This window comes from Salvia splendens, chromosome 11 (assembly GCF_004379255.2).
Source record: "Salvia splendens isolate huo1 chromosome 11, SspV2, whole genome shotgun sequence".
In the NCBI taxonomy this organism is placed as follows: Eukaryota; Viridiplantae; Streptophyta; class Magnoliopsida; order Lamiales; family Lamiaceae; genus Salvia; species Salvia splendens.
This window is the reverse complement of record NC_056042.1, coordinates 1,943,937-1,970,026: the sequence shown is the minus strand read 5'-3', so window position 1 is coordinate 1,970,026 and position 26,090 is coordinate 1,943,937. Positions and strand designations below refer to the sequence as shown.

The 26,090-nt window shown below is 37.5% G+C and overlaps 4 protein-coding genes across 5 annotated transcripts; 3 read left to right on the top strand and 1 right to left on the bottom strand.

The window, feature by feature from the left end:
* The first annotated feature begins 7,140 nt into the window (after window positions 1-7,140).
* On the top strand, window positions 7,141-10,113 carry LOC121753924 (putative F-box/LRR-repeat protein 23). Its single transcript, XM_042149217.1, has 2 exons — window positions 7,141-7,527; window positions 9,254-10,113. Exons 1-2 carry the CDS (start codon window positions 7,205-7,207, stop codon window positions 9,864-9,866), a joined length of 936 nt encoding a protein of 311 aa, XP_042005151.1. The 5' UTR covers window positions 7,141-7,204; the 3' UTR covers window positions 9,867-10,113.
* Window positions 10,114-11,542: 1,429 nt separating this feature from the next.
* LOC121753656 lies at window positions 11,543-14,314 on the top strand. 2 transcript variants are annotated; one of them, XM_042148890.1, is made up of 4 exons: window positions 11,543-11,679; window positions 11,782-11,895; window positions 13,350-13,542; window positions 14,000-14,314. In XM_042148890.1, exons 2-4 carry the CDS (start codon window positions 11,839-11,841, stop codon window positions 14,128-14,130), a joined length of 381 nt encoding a protein of 126 aa, XP_042004824.1. In that variant the 5' UTR covers window positions 11,543-11,679; window positions 11,782-11,838; the 3' UTR covers window positions 14,131-14,314. The 2 variants fall into 2 exon arrangements, with proteins under 2 accessions (XP_042004824.1, XP_042004823.1); XM_042148889.1 differs by lacking the exon at window positions 11,543-11,679 and adding an exon at window positions 12,159-12,425 and having other exon boundaries at window positions 11,776-11,895.
* Window positions 14,315-15,423: 1,109 nt separating this feature from the next.
* Window positions 15,424-17,530, top strand: LOC121755076 (putative F-box/LRR-repeat protein 23). Its single transcript, XM_042150357.1, has 2 exons — window positions 15,424-15,855; window positions 16,705-17,530. Exons 1-2 carry the CDS (start codon window positions 15,470-15,472, stop codon window positions 17,093-17,095), a joined length of 777 nt encoding a protein of 258 aa, XP_042006291.1. The 5' UTR covers window positions 15,424-15,469; the 3' UTR covers window positions 17,096-17,530.
* Window positions 17,531-23,785: 6,255 nt separating this feature from the next.
* On the bottom strand, window positions 23,786-25,791 carry LOC121753549 (protein kinase PINOID-like). The gene is made up of 2 exons (XM_042148754.1): window positions 24,947-25,791; window positions 23,786-24,736 (listed from the first exon to the last, which is right to left on the bottom strand). The coding sequence occupies exons 1-2, from the start codon at window positions 25,474-25,476 to the stop codon at window positions 23,977-23,979; spliced, it is 1,290 nt and encodes a 429-aa protein (XP_042004688.1). The 5' UTR covers window positions 25,477-25,791; the 3' UTR covers window positions 23,786-23,976.
* Between the last annotated feature and the right edge of the window lie 299 nt (window positions 25,792-26,090).

Here is a 26,090-nt window from a genome sequence, read left to right as displayed (position 1 = left end):
CCATCTCCGACTTTGTTCACTTACTATTCATAATTGGGGACTGGAAGCGATTCTTGATGGCTGCCCCAAACTGGAATCACTTCATCTTCGCAAATGCCACGGTCTTGATTTTTTGGGGGTTGTAGGCAAAAGATGTTTAGACCAAATACAACATCTGACTATGACGTCTTCTCTTCCCTATGACAGTGATTATTAATATGATCCAAACTTTTATTAGGATTGAGAATTTTGATGGTTCTTACTATTTGTCTTGAATTAAAATGCTAAGATTTTGATGGTTCACTTGGTGAAGGATGATGCTACTTTTTTTACAATAACGAGGTAAGTATTTTTGTGTGTGTACATACATATACACACTTTTTTTCAACCTTACTGATTTTTTTTTTATTTTCAGTACATTATGTTATTGTTACATTATGGGAATGCAATTAAGCTCAAAATATACTGCCAAAATAAACCATTTAAAAAAAATAGCATCACAATTCACAACTCAAGAGCTTAAAATAAAAGTGAACGGCACTTGAATTCCAAAGTCTCTTAGCATTTCAGGACCGCAAAACGTCAAAAGAAATAAAATCTTCACAACACTCATATTCAGGATCACTATAATAGTTATCCTGCCGTACATATGGTTTCATAATCCATTCCTTAAAACTGATAGAGTCAGTATGGAGCCACATATCTTCTATTTGATCAGAACATCTTTTGCCTCGTTGATCAAAAGCCAAGCATCGCCGAAGATCAACAGATTTGAGGTTGGGGCATCCATCGAGAATTGGTTCCAGTTCGTTATTCACCATCGAATGCTCACAAAGTCGGAGGTGGCACAGATTAGGCATTGTTTTTCCAATTGCTGCAACATGACCTGAAAAATCTAGAGGCAAAGTCCAACAGTTGTGATATGTGAATGATTTCAAACTTGGGCAAGAGATGCCAATGGTTTCAAAATCTTGAGGAGAAAACTTTGGCTTGATGGTTAGGTGCAACTCTTCCAACTGTCAGTTTTTTTATATGCGAAGTCAAATTAGTAAATCGTGCATCGTAATATTCATATTCTATAAGTGTAAGGCGTCGAATCTGACTTGATCTGCCAAAAGAGTAGATCATAAGCCATATATCAGTGATTCTGCAAAGTGAAAGAAAAAAATAGAAAAAATCAAAGCAAACGGAGCAAATGGAAGAATTATACCGGTCGGCTATGTATTTTAGCAACCAATCCACTTCAAAACTGGCAAGCTTTAGCTCAACCAATTGTCCCTGGCTACGGTCCACTGCACAACGGCAAATGTACTCAAATTTGTTGACTGCGCAATAACAGAGATCCTTGTCGTAGTCGTTGGGAATGCAACTGCAACTTTTCTGCAAATTGCGGGCAGCAGGACGCCGAATATCCAAATCAATGACGCGCCACATGGCAGGATTCTTGCAGACTCTCCACCATGTACCACACACTTTCTGCGCACTCTCCAGTATCTCTTCGGTGTGCAACCTTTGGAGGATATTCGCAGTCAAATCCTCGGGCAGTTTGGTCCATGGCGGCGGAGGCGGAAGCATAGCTGAGAATGAAGAGGCCGCCTGTGTGCTGGATTCTGATTTCTTTCCCATGCTCAACATTTTTTTATTTTAAGGGTAAGATGTATATCATGGTCGTGTGTATGTATATATATACAATGCTCATGACCCTTCTTATTCCTATATATTTTTAATTAATAACGGTTCAGAGACTATAAAGGATGCACTCATGCACCTCTTCTAAGAGCATCTCCAATGGCGGACGTCCGGTCGGACGTGCCGACGGGCGACCGGGACGTCCGCCATTGTGGCGTCGATGATCGGATACGGACGTCCCGTGAGGACGTCGGGTGTCCTCGGACATGCGGGCAACGGGCGGGCGGACGTCCGCCACTGTGGCGAGGGTAGGACGTCCGGGTCGGACGTCCCGTAATTAATTTTTTTATTTATTTTTTTTATGTAATTAAATTCAGTTTTTATGTAATTAAAATTATAATTCAGTTTTTATTCTGTGTCAAAATTATAATTCCGTTTTTATGTAATTAAATTATTGTGATTTTTTTTATTGCGGGATGTCCTAGTGGGAAGAGCGATGGGAAGGGCGGATTGTGCAGGGGATGTCCTAGTGACGTGGCAGTGGGATGGGAAGTCCTAGTGACGTGGCAGGAGGTGTTTTTGGGATGTCCTAGTGGATGTCCTAGTGGGACATCCGCCCACTGGAGATGCTCTAATGAGATTACTAATCAGCCTCTTTTCATTTATGAACGTCTGTTCAACTTGGGTCTGATAAGCGGATGTAGTATATTTTTATTTTATTTGAAACGGAGCAAATAATCTTTATATTATTATTTAGGGTTAAGTGTTAGTTTTTCCCAAAATTTAAATTTTTGAATGTAAATACTTAACATCAAATTTGTCTGATTTTTTCCTTAAATCAAAAATCAAACATATTTGGGAAAGTAATACTTAGGTGACACTCAACGTAGACGTAATACTACTTAAAAGCTAGATATAGTTATCCATATCATTTTAACGTGATTATATTTTATTGCAAGTTAGAAAAACTATTTAAATTCGTGATATTATACGTTAAATTTAAAGTTTATAGAATAAAAATAGTAAAATTTTTAAAAATATTTGTATATTAGTTTTTCATTCGTCTTAACTAAGTTGAGTCGTATTTCTTTTTGGGATGTCCCGACTACTTTGAGTTATTTCCTATTTTTTGACAAAAAGCAAAACATCTAATTACTCTTACTTTAATATATCACCTACTTTACTCTCTCTTTATATTTCCTACTTTACTTTTCTCTCCTATTTTTTAATATAATTTTTTAATCTTTGTGTCTAAAAGTTTTGAGTTAATTTAGTTGTGATGGAGGGAAAATAAAAGAGCCTGATCACACTAGATAATTAAGTGACGCCGTATGAGTCTTCACTTCATTCTAGAATCTTTATTAATTAACCTTGTAATCACAAACTCATTTATTCAATTTGTCTAATGTATGAATTGTAACTGAAATCAGGAATAGGTATGGTCAGTTAACGAGGAGCCTCTTATTTCAATTTTGAAAACAATGTATTAATTAATTATTCTTTACCCCACCACCAATATATATACACAAGCACACCAAGATATAGATATTCAACTGACCCCTAAGAGCATCTCCAATAACCAGCGTCGGCATCGCGACGCCGATTTTTCGCCGACGCCGGTCTGACGCCGAACCATTGGAACCGGCGTCGGCGAAATCGGCGTCAAAATCGGCGTGGCCATGCCGATTCGCGCGATGACGCCGGTTCCGACGCCGATCCTCACGCCGCCATTGTGGGTTCCGGATCGGCGTCAAACCGACGTCGGATTTTATTTTTTATTTTTTTTCTTTTGAAAACACTATATATACGCGCTTTGAACGTCATTATCATTCGCACCACTTGTTTTAACGAGTACTCTCTCTCTACCTTATTTTCTGTACAAGATCAATTTAAGAAATGAGTAATGCCGGTGGTAGTGGTGGGGATGCGGATGAGTACGAGCGTATGATGAATGAAGAGCTAGATGCCTATACGAGCCGTGAGGTTGATCGATGGATGCAGAGTTATATGCAGCCGGCGGCACCTCGCCCACGACCAGTTGTCCACCGTCGACAAGTGGTGCATCGTGATCATGAAGCTGCACATCAGGGCCTGTTAACAGATTACTTCGCAGAGGAGCCGCGTTTTGACGCCAACCATTTCAGGCGTCGTTTTAGGATGAGGCGGGACTTGTTTATGCGTATTGTTAACGCTTTGGAGCAGCGATATCTGTATTTCCGCTTCAGGCACGATGCGGCTGGCAGACCCGGCCACACCCCTATTCAAAAGTGCACTGCGGCAATCAGGCAGTTGGCCTACGGCACCGCGGCAGACATGTGGGACGAATACCTCCACATCGGTGAGACGACTGCCATCGATTGTATGAAGTATTTCTGTCAGGGCGTGATCGAAGTATTCGGTGATCAGTATCTCCGAAAGCCTACCCCCGAAGATTGCCGGAATCTGCTGCGGATGCACGGGGATCAGCATGGGTTCCCGGGAATGTTAGGCAGCATAGATTGTATGCATTGGGAGTGGAAGAACTGTTCCGCTGCCTGGAAGGGGTTTTACACGACCGGCTACAAGGGAAAAAATCCCACGATGATCCTCGAGACCGTAGCTGATTACCGGCTGTGGATTTGGCATGCATATTTTGGGATAGCCGGTTCGAACAACGACCTAAACGTCCTCAACTCGTCGCCCCTTTTCAACGAGCAGTGCCAGGGCGTCGGTCCGGCCATCAGTTTTGTCGCCAACGGCAACCAGCATGATATGGGCTACTACTTGGCGGATGGGATATACCCTAGGTGGCCCGTCTTTGTGAAGAAGATCCGGTGCGCATCAGATCCGAAGAAGGCCTACTTTGCGACGCGGCAGGAGTCGGCGCGAAAGGACGTAGAGCGCGCATTTGGTGTGCTTCAAGCTCGATGGGCTGCAGTTAAGGGACCAACGCGTTTGTGGCATGTCGACTGCATTGCTGATATAATGTACGCCTGTATTATCATGCACAACATGATCGTCGAAGATGAAGGTGTACAACTGACTGATTGGGCCACCGACGATAATGAAGCAGGTCCAAGCCACGACGTCACCACCGCCAACGTACGAGGTGGGGTACCTCACGATGAAGAAGCCCTCCTCCAAGCACATGCCGACATGCGTCAGACGGAGGCTCATATTCGACTGCAAAAGGATTTAGTTGAAGAGTTGTGGGCGCGGAGGATTGCAAGGCGTTAGTTTTTATGCAAATTTATGTAATTTTTTTAATGTAATTTTTTTAAATGTATTTTTTTAAAATTAATGTACTTTTTAAATTTTAATATTATTATTCGAATTTATAATATTTGTCTCGTAAATTAAATTCTGTATGTTGACACGAGTGTAAATTAAATTATATAATTGTTATTAGTGATGTGGATAGGTAGTGTGAAGGCTATGTGAGGGCTATTTGATGTCCAATTGATGTGGCAAGCTGATGTGGCAGGAGAATTGTAGTGCTGATGATGTGGCAGTGTGAAGGCTATTTGAGGGCTATTTGATGTCCAGTCTTACTGGAGATGCTCTAAATACTGAAGATGTTGACCAAGGGAAAGAGCACCAACGTGGCTGTCTCTTCATCACCCTCAGCCGTGCCACCACCGCCTCGATGGATCGATCTACCGGAGCATGACACTTGTATACTGTAATCCAACATCAAAAGCTTTGGCTGAGGCAATAAAAAAACTTCCACTATTGGAGGAGTTGCATCTTATCATATCAACAACTATGGATCCCATAGATTGTGAAACCATTGGCATATCTTGCCCTATGTTGGCCTCTTTTACATGTACAAGCTGCTGGTGCCTGGATGTGGAGTTTTCATGTCAGGCTGTAGCAATTGGAAACCGACTTTCTGAATATTTCCAGTCTGGTAAGGAGGGACTTGATCCGATTCTCAAAGGATGCCTCCACCTCGAAGTTGTTATCTTGTTCTGCAAGGGGATTCAGGCGAAAGATGTTTTGAGCAAATAAGAGATCATTCTCAGATTTCTCACTTTAGCAGTTATATTTAGTGGTTGTTTATGGAGAAAGTGAACTATATATCTAGGATGTATTGATACACACTCTATTCAAGTTGGATGAATGATAGTTGTTGAGTGAGATTATCCTTAGGTATGGGAATGACCTTTGCCGAAAATATATACAATTCAAAATAAATAATATTCCGTTGTACCGATAAAGTAAAATATCCATCCAGACGAGCAAGAGAGACAGACATGAAAAAGAAGTTAGAGTGGCAAATCCACGTCGAAGACCTACGGTTTAAATTATTTGTGAGTTTTTTTGTGGGAGAGAGAGTTGTTACTTTCATAATGTTAAATTAATTAACTACTTATTTTATTATGATTATCATGTATCCAGTAGACCTCCTTACACCATAATTAATCAAATAAAATCCGAGTCTCACAAAATAAAATAAAAGTCTCATGATTAATGCTCACGGACTATATAAAGGTCATTGTTGTGATAAACTATCAAAACTATATGGATTCAAGCGGCAAACTATATAGACCGAAGGCATACTAATAATCAGTTAGAGCATTTCTCCTATCGACAATAAGCTTAGACATTATTGCATGAGGTGTCGAATTTTAGCCCTCTTCATATTAATTGTAACTTTCTCCCTTATAAAGGAGTTAATTTTTTGAAAAAAGGCATACTAATAATCAACCTTCTTCGTATGTTTACATCACATAAAATTGAATCATCTTCAGAGCACCTGAATCGCGTCTCGATGCGGGCTCTGTCTCGTCCCCAGCCCGTCCCTTGTCTCGCCGCGGAGAGGCAGCGCGCGAGACAGCTCGCCACGCGCGTTGGCCACGTGGCGAGCGTTGGTTTGTCCATGACGCCCATTCGCGGGCCCGTGAGTGAGCGTCGTTTATTTCGGTTGAAAATGTTTTTTTTGTTTTTTTAAAATTCATGAAAAATTCGAAAAATAAAAAAATCCCAAAAATATGCTAGCCGTTTATAGCCGTTTCTTACAATTTTTTTATTTTTTATGTATTTTTTAAACTCTCAATCACTTCTATAAATATCAAATCATTCCCACAAATTAATCCACCACAAAAAAACTCTCTATTCTTACTCAAACACTATATTCTTCATCTCATAACATTATTCTTCTCCCAAATTTAATCCATTCATAGATCCATTTGAGCAAATGCGTCGAATAATGGAAGAATCGCTAGAAGAAAATCGAAGCAGGAAGGAGATTTTGAATTTAGAGAGAGTGGGCTAAAGATTTTAAATTATGTATTTTTATTTTTTAGGATTTTAATTATATATTTTTTTATTTTTTAGAATTTTAAGCTGTAATTTTATTTAACGAAGCGTGTTTTTATTAATTGAATTTGTTGAAAATAAAAATAAAAAATAAAATTGAATGAATAGTTAAGAAATGTGATGGCTAAGAGACCGTTAAGAGATTGAGCTATGCAGGTGTTGTCTCTTAGTTGAGAGATACGATGAAAAGTACCGTGGGACAATGAATATGGAAGAGATTAGACGGGTAAGAGACGGAATGCGGATGACCTAACCCTAAAATTCGAAAAAGTTGAAAAGGAAGTCCAAATTCGGCATGTCGAAGGCGCCGGATTACTCCGCCGCACCTCCGTGGATCGAACTGCCGGAGGAATTGACGGCGAATATCCTGCAAAGGTTGCACGCGGAACAGAGACTGGGGATCGAGCAGCTGGTGTGCAGTACATGGCGGAGAGTCTGCAAAAATCCCGCCATGTGGCGCGTTATTGATTTGGACTATCGACGTTGCGATTCCCACGACGTATTAGAATTCGAGCTCATTTGCCGCGGCGCTGTGAATCGTAGCCAGGGACAGTTGATCGAGCTAAAGGTTATCAATTTGGATGAAGAGTTTGGGTTTCTAAACTACGCGGCCGAGAGGTATTATTCCTTCCTTTGCTACGCATGAATCTCTGCTCCGTTTATGTGCTTAGTAATGCTTTCATTTTTTGTGCTTTAATTTTGTGTGATTTGCAGAATTTCTGGGAGATTAATTTTTATATAAAGTCAGATTAGAACATGATGAAGTCTTTAATAAGTATTTTAGTTGAAATCAGATTTGCTAAGTGCTTGAACTAACTTTGGCAGGTTAGAACATGATGTTAGTAAGGATTGTGGTTTCAATTTTTGAATTAGTAAGAGCATCCACAACCGTGCTCTTGCCAGCGACACGGTTGTGGGCCCGGGCGGTACTATTCATGCCTGCTCTCTGGCAAGAGCACAACACCCACAACTGTGCTCTTCCGCAAGGACGAGCACAATTAATATAAAATTCAATTACACAAAAACATTTTCATAATACTAAAATTCATTAAAAAACCACAATAAAAATAACAAATTACAAATAAAATAAAAAGACATAATTAAAATCCTAAAAATTAAAAATTACATAATTAAAATACTAAAAATTAAAAATTACATAATTAAACTCCTAAAAATTAAAAATTACATAATTATTGGCTAATATAACCCGAGGAAGACTACGCATCCGGCGGCACCAACCCCAATTGTTTTTGGAGTTGTCGTCGTTACCGGACATAGTGGTGTTGTAGGGTGTGAGAGGAAGATGAAAATGGATATGAGAGATTGATGATGAGAATTGTGTAGTGAAAGTGTGAATTTTTTGGAGTGAAATTGGGGGTATTTATAGATGAAAGTGTGTATTTTTGGGGTAAAAAAAATAAAAAAAAAATTAAAAAGTGGGGAAAAACGGTTATTAACGGATATAATTTTTTGGGGAAGTGAAATTTTTTTTTTTTTATTTTTTATCGATTTTTTTAATAAAAATCCGATTTTTAAAAAATAAAAAATAAAAAAATGTTTGAAACCAACGGCTATGCCGTTGGCGAATGGGAGACCGCCACGTGTGCGTCCGCTGGCACGGACGTGCTCGATACATCGAGCAGCGCCGTGCCAGCGGCGCGGTTGCAGCGGTGGCGGTCCTTCGCCTTGCCGCTGGCACGGACGGCGGTGGCGCCAACCGCCACCGCTGCGGATGCTCTAATGCTTGTATCATACAGTCTTATAGAGAGAGCTTTAGAATTCTTGCTAAACAATGATATTTTGGTGTATAATTGTCATTTTCATGTTGTGAGGCAATGAGATCTAGTTAATGCTTCTAAGGATGCACAGTCGTATTCGCATAAAAGAGGCTATACTTAGCACTTGTGGTTTTATCTTGTTGGATGAATATGTTAACGAGATGGGAAATGTGTATTTCTGTTTTTTGCTATGTCTTCTGCCACATCTATTCTCATTATTTTATCTGGTTATTTGTACATCGCAATGGGGTGGAGGTTGAGAAAAGCTTTGTAAATAAGTAGCTCATCACTGTTTATGTGAATTTTCAAGCTTGTATGATGATATTATGTTGATTTTAGAATAAGTATGATGTGCGTGTATACATCTACACATGATTCTTTAACAATTTGGATTTTCAATTTGTTATGTGAATGTTTTGCTCCAGTGTTAGTGTGTTACTGCTGTTTGGACAACCTAAATATTCCCGGTGTGGTGATTCTTGCTTTTAGAACCTCTATTTTGTTGTTTTCAGTTCTTTCTTTACCCATAATCACTGATATGGTCTTATATTCTGCTCGTTTGACAGATCAAGTCAGCTCAGATGTCTTACACTCGCAGGGTATGAGCAAATGGAAACTGCTTTGACTGATATAATGAAAAAACTCCCACAACTGGAAGAGTTGCACCTTATCAGGATGCCACCACTCACTCCCAAACAATTTGCATCCATTGGCATCTCTTGCCCCATGTTGAAATCATTTACATATAACGAACATTGTTATGAGCATCCATTATTTCCAGAAGATGAGGCTTTTGACAATTTCTGCACTAAGCATGCTATTGCGATTGGACAAAGCATGCCTAATCTGCGCCATCTCAGACTTTGGGACCTGTATATGAGGAACAAGGGAGTGGAAGCGATTATCGATGGCTGCCCCCACCTTGAATCACTCGATCTTCGAAGATGCTCTGGTGTTGATCTAGATGAAGCTCTGTTTAACAGATGTATTGAGCAAATAAAAGATCTGATACTCCCTACTGACGGTAACACTAGTGATCCTGATTTGCTTGAAGATCCCGGATATGAAAGTTGGGATGTCATTAAATCATCGAATTTGGTAGATTTCTGCATGCCTGATTCGTCTGATGATGATGGTTGTGGAGGATTTGCTGGTTCTTATGATTTCAAACCTTTTTAGATGAAAATGCTAAGGTGCCTGAGATTTCAAGATATGTCTTCACTTTTTATGTAGGTGTTACGGTAAATGGTTTGGCTCCGGAAGAGCCATGGTAGACGGTAAAGGTTTCTTCTATCGATTTTGGCTAATATCTATATGGACAAATACCACTCCTAACATTTTAGTAGGCGTTTGTGTTGCTAGTTGATTTCAAGTTGTAAGACAGCATTTTGGAGGTTTCATTGCATCTCCCCTTTTTTGCTTGGTATATCTCATGGATTCTTTCTGTCTTTTTTTAGTAACAACATACAGCTTATGACTCTGAATCTATATGCTTTCAATTTTAATATTCTGCTTTTGCTGTTCAAACAGAACACCTATTGCATTATCTGCATGTATAAGTGGGATTATGTCTTAGAGCATACACAAAAACTGAATTAATTCAAAAGTTTGGTTATGATGAATCAGCAAGGAAAAGTTATTGGGCCTGATGTAGCCTAGCCTTCCAATGCTTCAATCATACAATTGACACAATCTCTTGTAGGATAAGAGTCTTACTCAATTAAATATTTCCTTCAAATTATTTTTCTCTTTGTTTTTAGCTTTCTGCATTCACAAAATATAATACTATAATTTCATAAAACTACCCTTCTCCCAAAAACATTAAATCCTCAATCTTTTTTTCTAACAAGGAGAAACTTGGACTTTTTGAATATGTTGGTTAAACTCCACTCATAGATTAGTATGATACACACATTTAGAATAAGTTATGGAATTTTTTTAAATTACACTATAGCTTATTCGTACAATAACAAACTCAAAATCTCCACCAATTATGCCAAATAAAATACAGCATTTTAGTTGTTTATCTTATCCTATCAAAGAAAAAGTTTTGTCGCATCCACAATTAATAAACCATTCAATTCCAAGGTTAAACATATTTTTCATTTTTAGTAATTTAAATTAAAAATAAGGTACTAGTAAAAGAATATACTGTAAGGCCATCTGCAATGGCGCCTAGCGCACCGCCTAGCCGAGCGCCGGCGCTAGGCGGTCGGCTGGGCGGTTCTTTCGGAATTAAAAACCGCCGAGCGCTCGGCGGTTTCACGGCGCTAGGCGGTGCGCTGGGCGATCCGCTCGGCGCTATTGCAGCGCTCTTGATCGCCGAGCGCATCGCCCAGTGGTTTTTTTAATTTTTTTATTTAATGTTTTTTTATGAAACTCATTCTTGGTTGTTTCTCTTTTATAGAGACATCCGTGAATGTTTTATGTTCCACTTTCGATGTGGGACAAACTCATTCTTGGTTGTTTCTCTTTTATAGATACATCCTTGAATGTTTTATATTCTACTTTCGATGTGGGACAAACTCATTAATGAAGATGTTGTAATGTTATTTTAATTTTAATTAATGTACTTTTTAATTAATGTACTTTTTAAATTTTTAATATTATTATTGAATTTTCCCGTATGTGTGTGGTAAATTTAATTTTGTATTTTGTGTGATTGTTAATTATTTGTTTTATATAATTTTGAGTGATGTGGCTAGGCTATGGCTAGGCTATGGCTGCGCTATTTGCTTGTTTTGATGATGTGGCAGGAGGATTTTTAGTGTTGATGATGTGAGTTTGTGGCTGGGCTATTCCTATCGTGGATGGCCTCAAAGTCAAGCAGCAAAATTGGGTAAAATGTGATTTGACAAGAACAAAAACAAGAGCTAGTTTTTAAGTGTTTTAGCTCAGTCTCTCCTCCTCCTTCTCCTCTTTCTCATTCACTTTAAAGACTCATCAGCAAATGTAGAAATCTGAGCCCTTGATTGCTCCATATTATTCAAAGGTTTGGATTTGCCCCTTTGCAATTATTGACACCAACTGTATGCGAAGTTGATAAAAAGTTATTTACTGCTATGATCTGAAATTTTCCCAATTGAAATTTTAGGTTTTTTCTCTTTTTTGTTGGAAGAAGGGCCTTGGATATTTTTCTTTCTTCTGCGACATGAGCAAAGAAAAAGAGAAGCCGGAGCCTCTGGATTTCTTTATTTGGACTGTTGAGGTAATTCTTCAATTTGTTTTCTTGTTTTTCCTATTTTTTGTGAATCTCTTCTTTGGATCTTGGGCTTTCTTGCTCAAGTTCTTATTTTTTAATGATTTTGTTTAAGTTTATGTGTTACTGTTGGTGAAATTCTGCTATTTGGTTATTGTGAGGGAGGTTTTGTGATAATTCAGATGTAATTTAATTTTAGTGAGAGTGGTAGTAGTTTTAATATTTTGGTTCTTGCCTCTGCCTAATGTGGGAATTTGGGTTTGAATTTCCAGTGATTGAATGAGCCACCAAATAACCATTTGATTTTGGGCTAATTTATGAGCTGATTGTGAGCCCTCCTCTGTTAGCTGTTTCAGTAATGGGGGTGTTGGATATCAGTATGTTACTCGGGTGTGAAGGCTGTGTCTGCTTAAAAATATGGGATCTTGGATACATAGACACCAGCCTTAGAGAAAATGACTCGGCGAAAAGAGCCTCTATGGAAATGCAATTCAGATTATGAATGGATTTTTCATATTCCTTTTGCAGCAACGAAATTGGTAATTTTTCGAATCGTGCCAAAAAGAACCGTGCTAGTGGTTTCTCGAATGAGGTTGATGAAGCAAGGAGCTGGTCACTTCTACTCTCCCCTGTTCAGGGATACTTGCCTTGTAGATAAGTTTTGTTGGTTACTGGTTGCTGATCTGATATGTGTAGCCCAACATAGCTAAATTTATGTGTGCTTTTAGACATGCAATTAGGACTTCACGTGTATGTACATTACGCCTGGCAATGTGGCCCTAGATGCTTGTTAGTCATTTCAGTTGTCGTGGAAGTGGCGTGGAGCTACACACAGTCAGTGATACTGTGCTTTCTCTTTGGATTTTTCTATCTACCATCATTGTATCATGTTATGTCATTATCTTGTTGCATCGGCATGTAAATAATTGTGCTGAGGCCCTTTTTGATTCCTAACCCAGGTTTTTGCATCAACTTTAGGCCATCAAAAACTGAAGTATGTTTGTTTTTACACAGCTTGGAGTAAAGACAACTAGGTTTTCGATCTTGTAGTTTTCCTTTGGATTATTGGCCCGGAAGATGGAAACCATTATAATAAATGTCTGGATGAGTACATTTCTAAAATGCAATTCATATCCATTACTCTGAATTTGACCTATTTTGTGATATTGGTGGATTGAATATCCGCTCTATATTGATTCATCTGAAACCTTTCCTCTTTCCTTTATCAAATCCATTAATACCACGTTAAAGCCTTTAACTGTTCAGATTTTTGCATATGACTACACTTTTCGAACCTTTCCAACTTGTTTCGAACTACAAAAGTCATAAAACCGCCATTACTAATTAATATACTTTGCTAAGCATGTGTCTTTTGGTGGAATCAAATGAGAAAAAAACAAAGTAGGGAATTGAAGTATTGTTGAACAAAGCAGATTTTCAATTTGTATGACTCTGCTTTGTAGGATGTTGGGCTGTGGTTGGAAGAAATAAATCTTGGTAACTATCGTGAAATATTCAAAGAAAATGGGGTCACTGGAGAGTATTTGGAAGGGATGTCAATGTTTACGACTGAACAGATCCTCCGATTCATACGGAAGTGCCACATGAAATGGGGGGATTTTATAACATTGTGCAAGGAGCTGAGGCGAATAAAAGGTTCATCTCCCTCCCTCTGTGTGTGATATTGTTCTCTAAAACTCATGTTAAGCTGCAATGTGCTGCTTGCTTGTCAAATCAATGGTGTCTTGTTTGGTTGTATTTTATAGTTTAGATTTCAATCTATGGACACAGGAATGAAATATGAATGCTGTTTCTCCATTTATTAACATACCAATTGGATGGGAATCTAGAAACGACGTTAGAGTGACATGTGAGAGTTTATATCACAATCTGTAGGTATTCTCATGATCATTCGTTGTATTGATGCGTGCTAAATGTGATGGATGATAATCAATATATATAAGCTGTGCTAGTAAGGCTTCAACATTTTTCATCTGAAATCCACTTTAGATTTGGTTGTTTTGGTTATGTTATTATCTATCTCGTTCCTCACTATGTCGTCTTGGGTTTTAATTGTTGTGAAATTGCAAATCTTGACTGATTTTTATCACAGTTGCCTGCTTGAAAGGGGAGCAAAAGGTACGACGGCCATGGTGGGCACCGGCTTGTCTGTCGGTGGTGTTTGTGAAGGCTGCGAAACGCAACAGGCAGTCTCGGGTGGTGTCACTGAAGCTGGAACCTTGATGTAGATATGCTCGTGTGTATATGCTTGTACCATTATTGTCTCTACAAATTTTGGGCATTATTGGGAGCTGGTTCTTCTATGGAGAGCCCCTCTTGCTTTGTCAAAGTTTTCTTCTTTTTTGTTTGGGATTTGTCAAAGAAACGACATATATATATATACTATATAGACCAACATGTTTGCTTCTTCCTGTGTCTTAAGCCCACATTTCCTTACATTTTTCAAACAGTGATAGTAAAAATGTTTGTTAACAAACCAGAGAAGAACTGGAATGACAAGAATGCCCTTGACATGCGTCTAATTAGGCCTGTTTACTTTGCAAGTTATATCAAGAAAAAGAATTTAAATGAATTTTACATGAGTTTAGTACCAAAAAATTTAAGGTTTACATAAATCATATAAAAAATTTTATTCGTATTTCAATTTAGTACATTTTATTATTTTTATTTAACCGTGTTAACTTTGTACTTATGTGGTGCACCAACAATAAAATAATGATGAAATTTTTTGTACCAAAACAATCATATAGTAACATTTTGTACTTCAGATATATAATAAACCAAAACAACTAAATCTAAAGTGAATTTCAAATGAAACATCTTATTATACTAACATGACACAATCATATACTAACATTTTGTACTTCAGATATATAAAGAGTTGATGTCATTTAAATAAAAATGACGGAATGTACTACATTAAACACGAATTAAACTTTTTGTATGATTCACATAAACTTTAAACTTTTTGTACTAATATAAAACAAATGTAAAACATTTTATATGAGTTATGTATTTACTCATAAGTTATTATGGTTAAGTAGCCTATTTAACTTATCATTATGGTCCATGTTTGTTCACCAGCCCGGTCAGGGCTTGCATTAAAACCCTCTTTCTGCCGAATAATGAATTGCTAAAAATTGCCCCGTCATTATATCAATATGTCTACATGTCACAGCGTTTTGATATTGGGTATGGCCAGTCTGACCGGTTTGGCCACCAATCGATGCCTAGTCCAGTTTGCGCTATAAAATTAGTAGAAACTCCAACCATTTGGAACCGGTTTGGCCACGAATCGGTGCCTAGTCCAGTTTGCGCTATAAAATTAGTAGAAACTCCAACCATTTGGAACCAGTTTGGCCACGAATCGGTGCCTAGTCCAGTTTGAGCTATAAAATTAGTAGAAACTCCAACCATTTGGAACCGGTTTAGTTGGCCAGTAGTTTTTTTTAATTATATAGATCAAACATTTGAAAATTTATAATTCAATAAAATTTGACTCAATTAACCAGGCAAACCCCAAAATCCCGCGCATTTCAAAACGGAACCCTAGATTCCGAAAATGTTCAGCAAGAGAAGGAAATCAAACAGAGCTGAATATCCAATTCCGGCGCCGGCAGCCGCACCTTCGCCGCCTCCATCGATCGAACTGCCGGAGGATTTGACGGCGAATATCCTGCAAAGGTTGGATGCCGAGGAGATAATTGTGAGTGCGATGCTGGTGTGTAGTACATGGTGGAGAGTCTGCAAGAATCCCGCCATATGGCGCGTTATCGATTTGGACTATCGACGTTGCCAGCAATCCGACGATTTTGATAACATTCGTAGCGCAGTGGATTTTGATATCATTTGGCGTAGCGCTGTGGATCGTAGCCAGGGACAATTGCTCGAGCTAAAGCTTGCCTATTTGGAAGCAGAAGATGGGATTCTAAACTACGTCGCCGAGCGGTATAATTCCTTCCTTCGTTACCAACATTCTCTGCTCTATTATTGCTTTCATTTTTTCTGCTTTAATTTTGTTGATGCTGAGTTTTGAAAGTTGATTTTAGTGGAATGATTATTGTCTAATGAGGCTGTGAATGACAGAAAGTTTAGTAATGTGTGTGTGTGTGTTTTGTATATGACTTGAGTCAAAGTATTAAAATCAGCTTTTAGAAATTGTTTTAAGAGTGCTTAAACTAATTTTGGCAGGTTAGAACATGCTGATTGATGATTAGTAAGGATTGTGTTTTCAGTTTTGAATTTGCAATGCTTGTGGTATCAGACAAAGAGTACTACTAATAAAAGTTTTGCTAAACATTAAAAGTTTGATTTTTGGTTGTATATTTGTCACTTTCATGTTGTGAGGCAATGGTTCTAGTTAACGCTTTTGAGGATGTGCAAAAAAAGAGGTCGAACTTGTCTTTTTATCTTGTTGGATGAATATATTAACAAGATGGGAAATGTGTATCTCTGTTTTTCAACTTTCTTTGCCATGTCTTCTGCTTCCTCTATTCACAATATTTATTCTGGTTATTCATACATGGAGATGGGGTGGAGGTGATCAGGTGTAGGTTGAGAAAAGCTTAATAAACAGTAGCTTATCACTGTTTATGTGAATTTCAAGCTTGTGTGATGATTTATTTTAAGATAAGTATCTTGTGTGTGTTTACATATACATACATGATTCAACATTATGGATTTTGAGTTTATCATGTGAATGTTTCGCTCTCATTGTTACTCCTATGCTTTTGTGGGTTTCCCATTCGTTCTATTCCCATAATCACTGATATGGTGTATTTTATACTCCCTTGACAGATCAAGTCAGCTTCGATGCCTTACACTTGAAAGGTATTTCGGAAGGGATGATGTTGCTTGGACCGATGCAATAAAAAAATTCACACAACTGGAAGAGTTACACTATATTATAATGCCAGAATTCGATATCATAGATTTTGAAACCATCGGCACCTCATGCCCCATGTTGAAATCATTTACATATAACGAATTTTGTTGTGAGCAGTCAGAAGAGGAGGATGACCTCGATGATGGTGTAAGATTCTCCGTTCGGTATGGTGTTGCAATTGGAAAAACCATGCATAATCTGTGCCATCTCAGACTTTGGGCACTGGAGACGAAGAATGAGGGACTGGAAGCCATTCTCAATGGCTGTCACTCGACCTTCGGAGATGCTATGGTCTTGATCTAGAAGGAGCTCTAGGTAAAAGATGTTGTGACTTGTGAGCAAGTAAAACATCTGAAGCTCCCTTCCGACGGTACCAGTGATATTGATGTTCTACTCGAAGACCCCGAAGAAATTTTTTGGGGATTATCAAATTTGCGGGAACTCTAAGGCCTTTCTTGGTATGATGTAATGATATGAGGGTGGAATGGAATGAACTTAGCAAATGACTATAATGAACTTAGGAATAACATTTCATTCCATCGTACCAAAAAAGGCTCAACATATTCGATTGCTTCAATGCTGACATCTATTAATATGATGTTTGTGGAGGTTTTGCTGGTTCTTACTATTTCTGGTCTTGAGAGATGAAAATACTAAGGGGCCTTATATTTCAAGATAAGCATCTTCACTTTTTGTGTAGGTAATTAATCTATCGCATGCTCATCTATGATTAGTTTACTTATTGACAAACTTTATTTTTATTTTTTTATTATCTCGTATTGTATTTTACTATTATCTTGTTTGATGAATTGTACGCGATCCTATTTGTATTACTAACCAACCAATCCAATATTGTTGTTTAATCTTTATTCCAAATCAATTCGTATTTTTTTTTGGGATGATTCACGTTAATCGAGTTATTTCCTCTTTCACAAAAATAAACAATTTTTTATTTTTTGTATTTTTATATATTTATTGTATATTATTTTCTACTTTAATTATTTTCATTTAACTCATTAAAACATTGATTTCTAAAATCTTGTAAAGCTGAATTGAAATGACCTGATTAACTCAAAACGAAAATAATAAGTAGTATAATTCATATAGAGGAAATTGCTATAAAAATCATGAACTTTGATTAATCTTGCAACTTCCATAATTGGCTTTAAAAATATAAATCTTAACTTTTTCTCAATTTTGGGGATCGAATTTGAGTGAACTTTACCTATCGTGATGTTCAAAAAATTCTACAAGGATACAACTTTAAATTTTACTCCCTCCGTCCCAACTAAATTGAGTCGTATTTCTTTTTGGGACGTCCCAACAAAGTTGAGTCATTTTCCTTTTCGACAAAAAACATAACATCCAATCACTCTTACTTTATTTCATCATCTACTTTACTCTATCTTTATCTCTCATACTTTTTTCTCTTTCCTATTTTATTTTACTTTCATATAATCTATTCAACACAATTTCTTAATCTTCGTGCCCAAAAGTTTTATACCAACTTAATTGGAATGGATGGAGTATCATTTTAAAAAAATACTATATAGAAAAATATGCAACCACATTATTAATTTGAAATAAATATACTTCAAATCAACAACATATTATTAATAAAAATCAGAATATTTCATTATACAAAATCGAGAAAAATGTTTAAGGCTGATTTTTAAAATTACTATGAACAGAACAGGTAGGAATTTAACTTGAGGCCCAACTTTAAATTTGATTGAGTATTTTAGAAGTGACAAGAGGAATTGACAATAATAAGACAATATAACTGAAAAGTGATAAACACAGTAAATGCTCTGCCCCATTGCACCACACAATATTGTCGCAGTAGCAGATTAATTTTGGGTTCATAGGCAACGTAAGTCAAGTCCTTCCTAACTAGGCACAAGTTACCAAGCACAATGTACTTCACGTGACATCCTCTTTCAAATTTCTCTCTCCTGAGTACGGCGTCGTTTGGGGACCCATGGGCCCACAGTAGATTTAAGAGCTGACGTGGTCCAGCTAGAGCTTTTTCAGTAGGGACCGGTTGTACAACACTACGTTGAGGACCTGTACATTCTACGAATTTTGTTACGTTACATTCTCAATGGATTTTGGGCAATGATTTGAAAACCGGACCGGCAAGCGAATCGGCGAAGCTACTGGTTCACGGTTCAACTGATTAGACCGGTCCAACCACTCAAGGGCGTAGCTAGAAAATCATGACGCAGGGGGCAAAATTATATCCAGGGTAATTTTATGAATTTTAATAAAGGGGCATTTAGTGAATAAATTGATATATATTTGGAAATTTGTACCAAAATATAGAAGGATGAGTGGGGTGAGGAGGGGCAATTGCCCCATCTAGACGTAGGCTAGCTACGCCCCTGCAATCACTGGTCGGACCATTTTACTATAGCAAATATATAATTAAATATATATTATATAAATACATCAAATTTATTATATAATAAAATGTAGTTTTGATCAAATTCATATATAAATATATAATTTAGTGAATAATAAATATTATTAAACTTAATTATGGATAAGTATAATTAAATTTTAGTGAAATATAAATATAGTTATATAAATATGCACCTAATATATTAAATTTTATATTTGATTTATTATATATATATATGACAATATTCAAATTTAGTGTAATAAATTACTATTAAAGTTTATTAAATAACAAATATATAATTAACATATTTTATTTACAATTAGTCATAACTAATTAATCAATTTATTCATTGATTATAAGAATAACTAAAGTTATTGTTATATCACAAAAATTGAAGTGGTGGAGTAGTAATGGAGTTGACTTATACACATGAGGTCTATGGTTTGAATCCCATTGGCCTCAAATTTTGGTGAAATCATTGAAAATTTTAAAAAACCGATTCAACCGGATGGCGGTCCCGATCGAACCGCCTGGTTCATCCGGTCCAAAACGGCTCAACCTTCCGGCAGTTTAAAGTGGTAAACCGGATCGGACTGTGCACCGGTTAGCGGCCAAACCGGTCCGATCGGCCAGTCCGGACCGGTTTTCAAAACACTGATTTTGGGTATGATAATTGTCTATGAATAATTAATTACTAATATTGTACTAATTATTTATATTTTTCAATGCTTTACATGTCTGGCTTATGATCTTATTTTTACACATTTCATATTTCACTTCCATTTCTTAATTTTACTAGTATGACAATTACTATTATACTGTTGGATCATATTTCATCCACTACATGTCTGCATCATTCTGTATTGTTTGTTAAGCTCTTTACGTTATTATAGTATTATCATGTCGAATTAATAAAGATAATATCATATCGTTAACGAATTTTTATCATTTACATGTGTCCTGATTAGAAAATTGAAGGTCAAGTTCATGTTTCATTTGAAAATTTTCTTTAACATATGTGCGAATTTGAACATGCTAGAGTCATTATTAAATAAATATGCTCGTTTTTCTGTAATTTCTTCAAAATCTATCCAAACAACCGATTAATGTGGAACGTGGATTAGATAACCGAGAGATGGAATAATTAAGCTTTGGAAACATCACATGAAACCATATAAAATTATTCTAAAAAGTACTAGTTTCTCATGTTACATGAGCCAACCACTCTATCGATTTTATCGTATTTCAAGTTCCCACCAATATCTTGGTCGCTCTTAATACTTATATTCAAAGTCTAAGTCAACTCCACATCTATTTTGTTCGATGATTTTTCCTTTTACCTATAGTAATATCTTCTTTATTTGGGAAGGTTAATCTTCTTTTTATTCTTTGCTAAAACAATAGTGATTACCATTGAAATTATAAATGCAATCACGATTAAATGTAATAGTCGATCAAGTATACTTCTTTTTTTTACACAAAAAATATTCATTCTAACCTCTCCTATTTTATTTGTTTTTGACTTACCTATTTTTAATAGTAGCACTTTCTAAACTCTAATTGTTCAAAAGAAATGTGTCAATTAATGGATGAATATATTGATTTGGGTATGACTTAAAATTATATGTGTAACGGACTTATTAATAATTGATGCATGATAAAAGCAAAGGATAATTGATATAAGTTTTTAAATTATTTCGAGGGCCACAATTCTGAATTATGAGCCATGAGAAAAAGAAAAGCATATAAAAAGGAATTGGCTTTATTGAGGTAAAGATGCTAATCTACTAATGGAGCCATATCTTCATCATTCAACAGTCTTTTCGTTTTCTTTATCAACGACAATAAAAACAAAATCGATAGTTATAAGATCAACGCATATTTATAAATCTTGTATAAAATCCAAAACATATAAAAGAGTCACATGTTCTACTATAATTACCCTACATTTTATCATAGCATAATGTTTTAGAATATTTGTGGTAATGAAGGACATCAATAAGTAACAAAGTTAGGATTTTGATGTTAGAGGACCGAAGTCGCTATTTTTTTTTGTCACCATGTGAGAGAAAAGAGGCCAATCTATTAATGGAGTCATATCTTCATCATTCGATAGTCTTTTCTTTTCTTCTTGAACAACAATAATAAAAACAAAAATTGTAATATAAGTATTGAAAAATCTTCTATATAAAATCCAAAATATAAAAAAGACTCGCATGTTCTAGGATAATTATCCTACTACATTTCATAACATCATAGTTTTAGAACATTTTTTGCAATAAAGACATCAATAGGTAGCAAAGTTAGCATTTTTGGTGTCGACCAGTAAAGAAAGAGGAATATTCAAAGATGAAGGATAGAAAGTAGAGATATATAAAGTTGTTATCGATAAGAGTAGTGTTGGGGTGAAAAAGTATGCATCGTCAAAAAAATCAAAAAAACGAGTCAGAATTTGTTTTTCATGATAAAAACAGAGTTTATAAAAATCTAGAGAATGAGTGAGGTAGGAGATATCAAAAACTAAACCTCGCTCATATTGAGACAGAAGCAGTGATCAACTGCGTCAATGCCTTATAATTACATGCAAAATTCAAATATAAATATGTAATTAAAGTTTAAATTGTTGGATACCCTTTAACCTCATGTCTCATAGCTTTCAAGTTAAACTCTCTCATGTTCAAATTAATATACTTCAACAAAAATTAACTTTTATCTCATCGTTTATAAATTACTCCCTCCGTCCCGGATAATTTGTCTCATTTTTCCATTTCGGTCCGTCCCACATAATTTGTTCCATTTCACTTTTACTATTTTTTATAGTGGACCTCATATTCCACTAACGCATTCATATTCACATTTTACTATAAAACTAATTTATAAAAGTAGGACACACATTCCACTAACTTTTTCAACTCACTTTTCATTACATTTCTTAAAACCCGTGCCCGGTCAAAGTAAGATGAATTATCCGGGACGGAGGAAGTACTATTTAATTTTCAAAAAACAGTGAAATAGTCTTAATCCCTATTAAAAATTCAGAAACAAAGATTACTGTCAACTCTACTAAGTAATTAAACACACTAACCACGTGGCAAAACATGGGTGCCACGTAGGAGAGAGGGGTAGGTCAGGTGGTGTTGGGTTAGTGGGCCCCACGTTGTCGTGTGAAAGGGACAGTGGGTTAAAAGGGTGTGATGGGGCTGCCTGGTGGGCAGGTGGCCACCTGGGCTTCCCATGTGTTGTCAAATTCCTAACTTCCAAAATTTTCTAATTTATATTCACTTTATTTTCTTAATTTACCAAATAATAGCATAATTATTTCGGGAATCTCATGCCAAATTTCCATTATCTAAAGTTTTAAAACTATCTTCTTCAAAAATATACTCATAAAAAAAGAATAAATGGAGTATATTTTGTATACTATTGTGGGGATATAAAATTTTGTTCTGAAATGGAGAAAGTATTAAATTCAATCAGTCAACTGCTTCTAGAGACAAAGAAAGAGGACAGAAAATAATTAAACAAATTGAAAGAAGAGAAAAAGAATAATTGTAATAATAGTAAAAGACAAAATGCCCAGATTGACGTCAGGGAAGGCTCTCCGGTTGTTTAAAGACATGATCCAAACGCGGCACATGGCGGGCGATTCCCGCTGTCCCCATGCCGGAGCATCATGGAGGAGCTCCGAACAGTGACAAATCGAGGTGGGGTCGAGGGTCGACCCACCCACCGTCATCCTATGAAAATTAGAAAATCTCATTAAATTCGGAATTTAAGGCTATTGTTGACATTATGTTGTAGTAGCTTCGTAGCAACCCTTTAAAGTTGTGTTTACCTCACAGTTTCGGCGCCGAATGACCTTATTCACCTTGTCTGATCTCACGAGTTCAACTTAAAGAATTCATCATCGGTCATTGTGCTCGCCACGACGTGTGTAACAATTTCTCCACACATTTTTTCCTTTTATAAAGCAATGGATTTTGGAATCTTATTCGTGAAATTTGTTTTGCCCATAATTTTTTTGTCTCTTGCTATTTGTTACTAGTACATTTACCCCATTTACGGAAGCTCAAAACAATGAACCAAAACTATGAATTTATTTTATTTTCTCAATAAATACATTTGTAAATAAATATATAAGAAGAGATGAGTAAATAAAAGCTCATAATTATCGTGAAAATAATGATTCATTTTTCCATTCTTTAGATTTTAAAGAAACGCGATTTTTGGTGATTAGTTTTTTATGGACATTTCGGACTATTAAGATGTTGCTATCAACACTATATTATTCCTAACAAATTAAATACTAGAGGTAAAATAGAAACTCACAGAAAATTAAATAATATCGAATCGAATTTATTTCCCACTTCCTGATCGATCATCACAGATATTTCATGTCTCTGGCATGCTGGCATAAAATATCAAAATTCAAACTATAAAATATTCGAGATGGCAGAATGTACAGCTATAAATTCAATGAACCACGTATACAATAATATAATTAATATTCAAATACTTCGCTTTTGCATATATTTAACTCATCAAAGTCAATAATTCTAATTAAAATAATCAACACTTTAAACTTTAAATTTAAACCCAATTATCATCGCTTAAATTGTCACAAAAATGACATAATAACTTCCAACAGCTTATAATATCGCCGCATAATTCACATCAACTTTCTATACAAATTTTCCCTTTTCTCATTTAATTTTGTTTCAGCCTAATAATACATAGTACTACTAAGTTATCATAATTAACCTAATTAATGGCAATAAGCCTAAAACACCCCAAACGGCGAGGCCGGTCGACACGCCACCGGCGCCGTCTTCTGCCTCCGCATCCCCGCCACGGACGGTGGGGTAACCGTCCGTATCAGCGCGAAGTTCAGCCCCCGGAAGAACGGGTGCGTCTTCACGTCGGCCGCCCCGCGCTTGGACCCAAGGCGCCGGGCCGGGTCCTTCGCCAGCAGGCCCGCGATGAGATCCCGCGCGTGGGACTCACTCTGACTGCACGGCGCGTCGGACGGGAACGAGAGGGGGTTTTTCAGGATGCTACGCAGCGTGGATTCGTTGTTTGCACCGGCGAATGGGGTTCGGCCGTAGATCATCTCGTAGATAAAGATTCCGAGGGCCCACCAGTCCACGGCGTTGCCGTGGGACCTACCGGATGCCACCTCAGGCGCCACGTACTCGTGCGTCCCAACGAAGGAGCAGGACCTGGCCGAGACAGGTTCGGCCACGAAGAGGCGGTTCGCGGCGAGCGTTTGGATTTTTCTCGACCGGAAGAACCGGTCGGAGATGCATGAGAACGGCGCGAAGGCGCGGGGAGCCGCCGTCCGCGGCGAGGAGAGAGAGTCCGGCGAGAAGTCCGGTGATTCGACGGCAGGAGTCGCGTCGGAGCAGAGGCTGAGATCGAAGTCGGTTAGCATAATGTGACCGTCGGATCTAACCAGCACATTTTCCGGCTTCAAATCTCTGTAGATTATTCCTAGCATGTGAAGGTATTCTAATGCTACGAGAACCTCCGCGGCGTAAAACCTGTAAAAATTTTCAATTGGAATAATTAGCAATTTTATTTTAGATTGCCTGTTGAAGAACATAGATAGAATTGTGGTAAATTAGGATCGGATTTCAGAAATTGAAGAAAAATGAAAATTCCAGATATGGAAATTTGCGGCTAAAATTGATTTGAAGATAAAGTAATGATAATGAAATTGAAAGGATAGAGAGAGAGAGAGAGAGATTCACCTAGCTGAGCTAAGAGAGAAGCGTTTATTCGGTTGTTTATGTCTCAGAGAATGCAAATCGCCGCCGGCGCAGTACTCCATAACAATGCAGGAGAAATGCGAAGCTTCAAATTCCGCAAACAGCGTCGGCAGAAACGGATGATCCAACATTCGCATGATTTTCCGCTCCGTCTCCGCCCTCTGCGTCTTCTTCTTCACCGCCAGGACATCATTATCCACCACCTTCATCGCGTAGAGCCGCCCTTCCTCCTCGCCGCCGCGGAGGCGGCACAGGTAAACCCTCCCGATATCCCCGCTGCCGATCTGCCTCACGAAGCTGAAGTCGCGGAAGCTCAGATTCGGCTTCAAACGAATCGCCAGGAACGAGGAGTCCGAAGACCGGTGCGGCCGCAGCGCCGCCTGCTGCTCCGGCGAGCTCGACGGCATCTCGAACGAGAGGCGGCTGAAGCTCGCGCAATGGCTAATCGTCGTCGTGTCGCTGCTCATCGAACTCTTGCTAGAATACACCCCCTCGCAATCGTCGATCAACATCTTATCCTCGATTTCATCAACCGGCAATTAAACTTTCACACGCAATTTCAATTATATCCTTTTTTGGGATGGGAAGGGGAATATTTGGGGATGGATGAACATGTGCGAAGTCAAAATTTAGGCAGAAAAGAGTGAGACAAAGGATGGAGCTGAGGAAGGAGGAATTAATGGAGGCTTTTGTGAAAGGGGGAGAAATGGTTGAAGAGAGGCAGGCTTTATTGGTGTGGATATTAAATTAAGAGGGAATAGCTAGGGTTTCCGTACACTGGAGAGGGTGAGCTGTGATGCTAGTGGTAGAGCTAGCTTCTGCTTCGAGGTATATGTAAAATGTAAAATGTAAAATGTAAAATGTAAAATGTGTGTATTTATATGGTGTTAGCGAGAGAAAGGGAGGTGGGGAAGGACGGAGGAAATTGTATGTATCCATCGTAAGGCGGACATCCCCAATAGCTCCGTCCCATTTTTTGTTCACAGCTCTAATTTTTTTGTCCGCGCAAAAAAAAAGGTTTCCGCCATTATAAGCGAACACTTCCAATAGCCCCGAAATTTTATAACCAATTTTGCATTTTAATTATACAAAATTCTTAACTACTTCTTCTTCCTTCTCCCTTCTC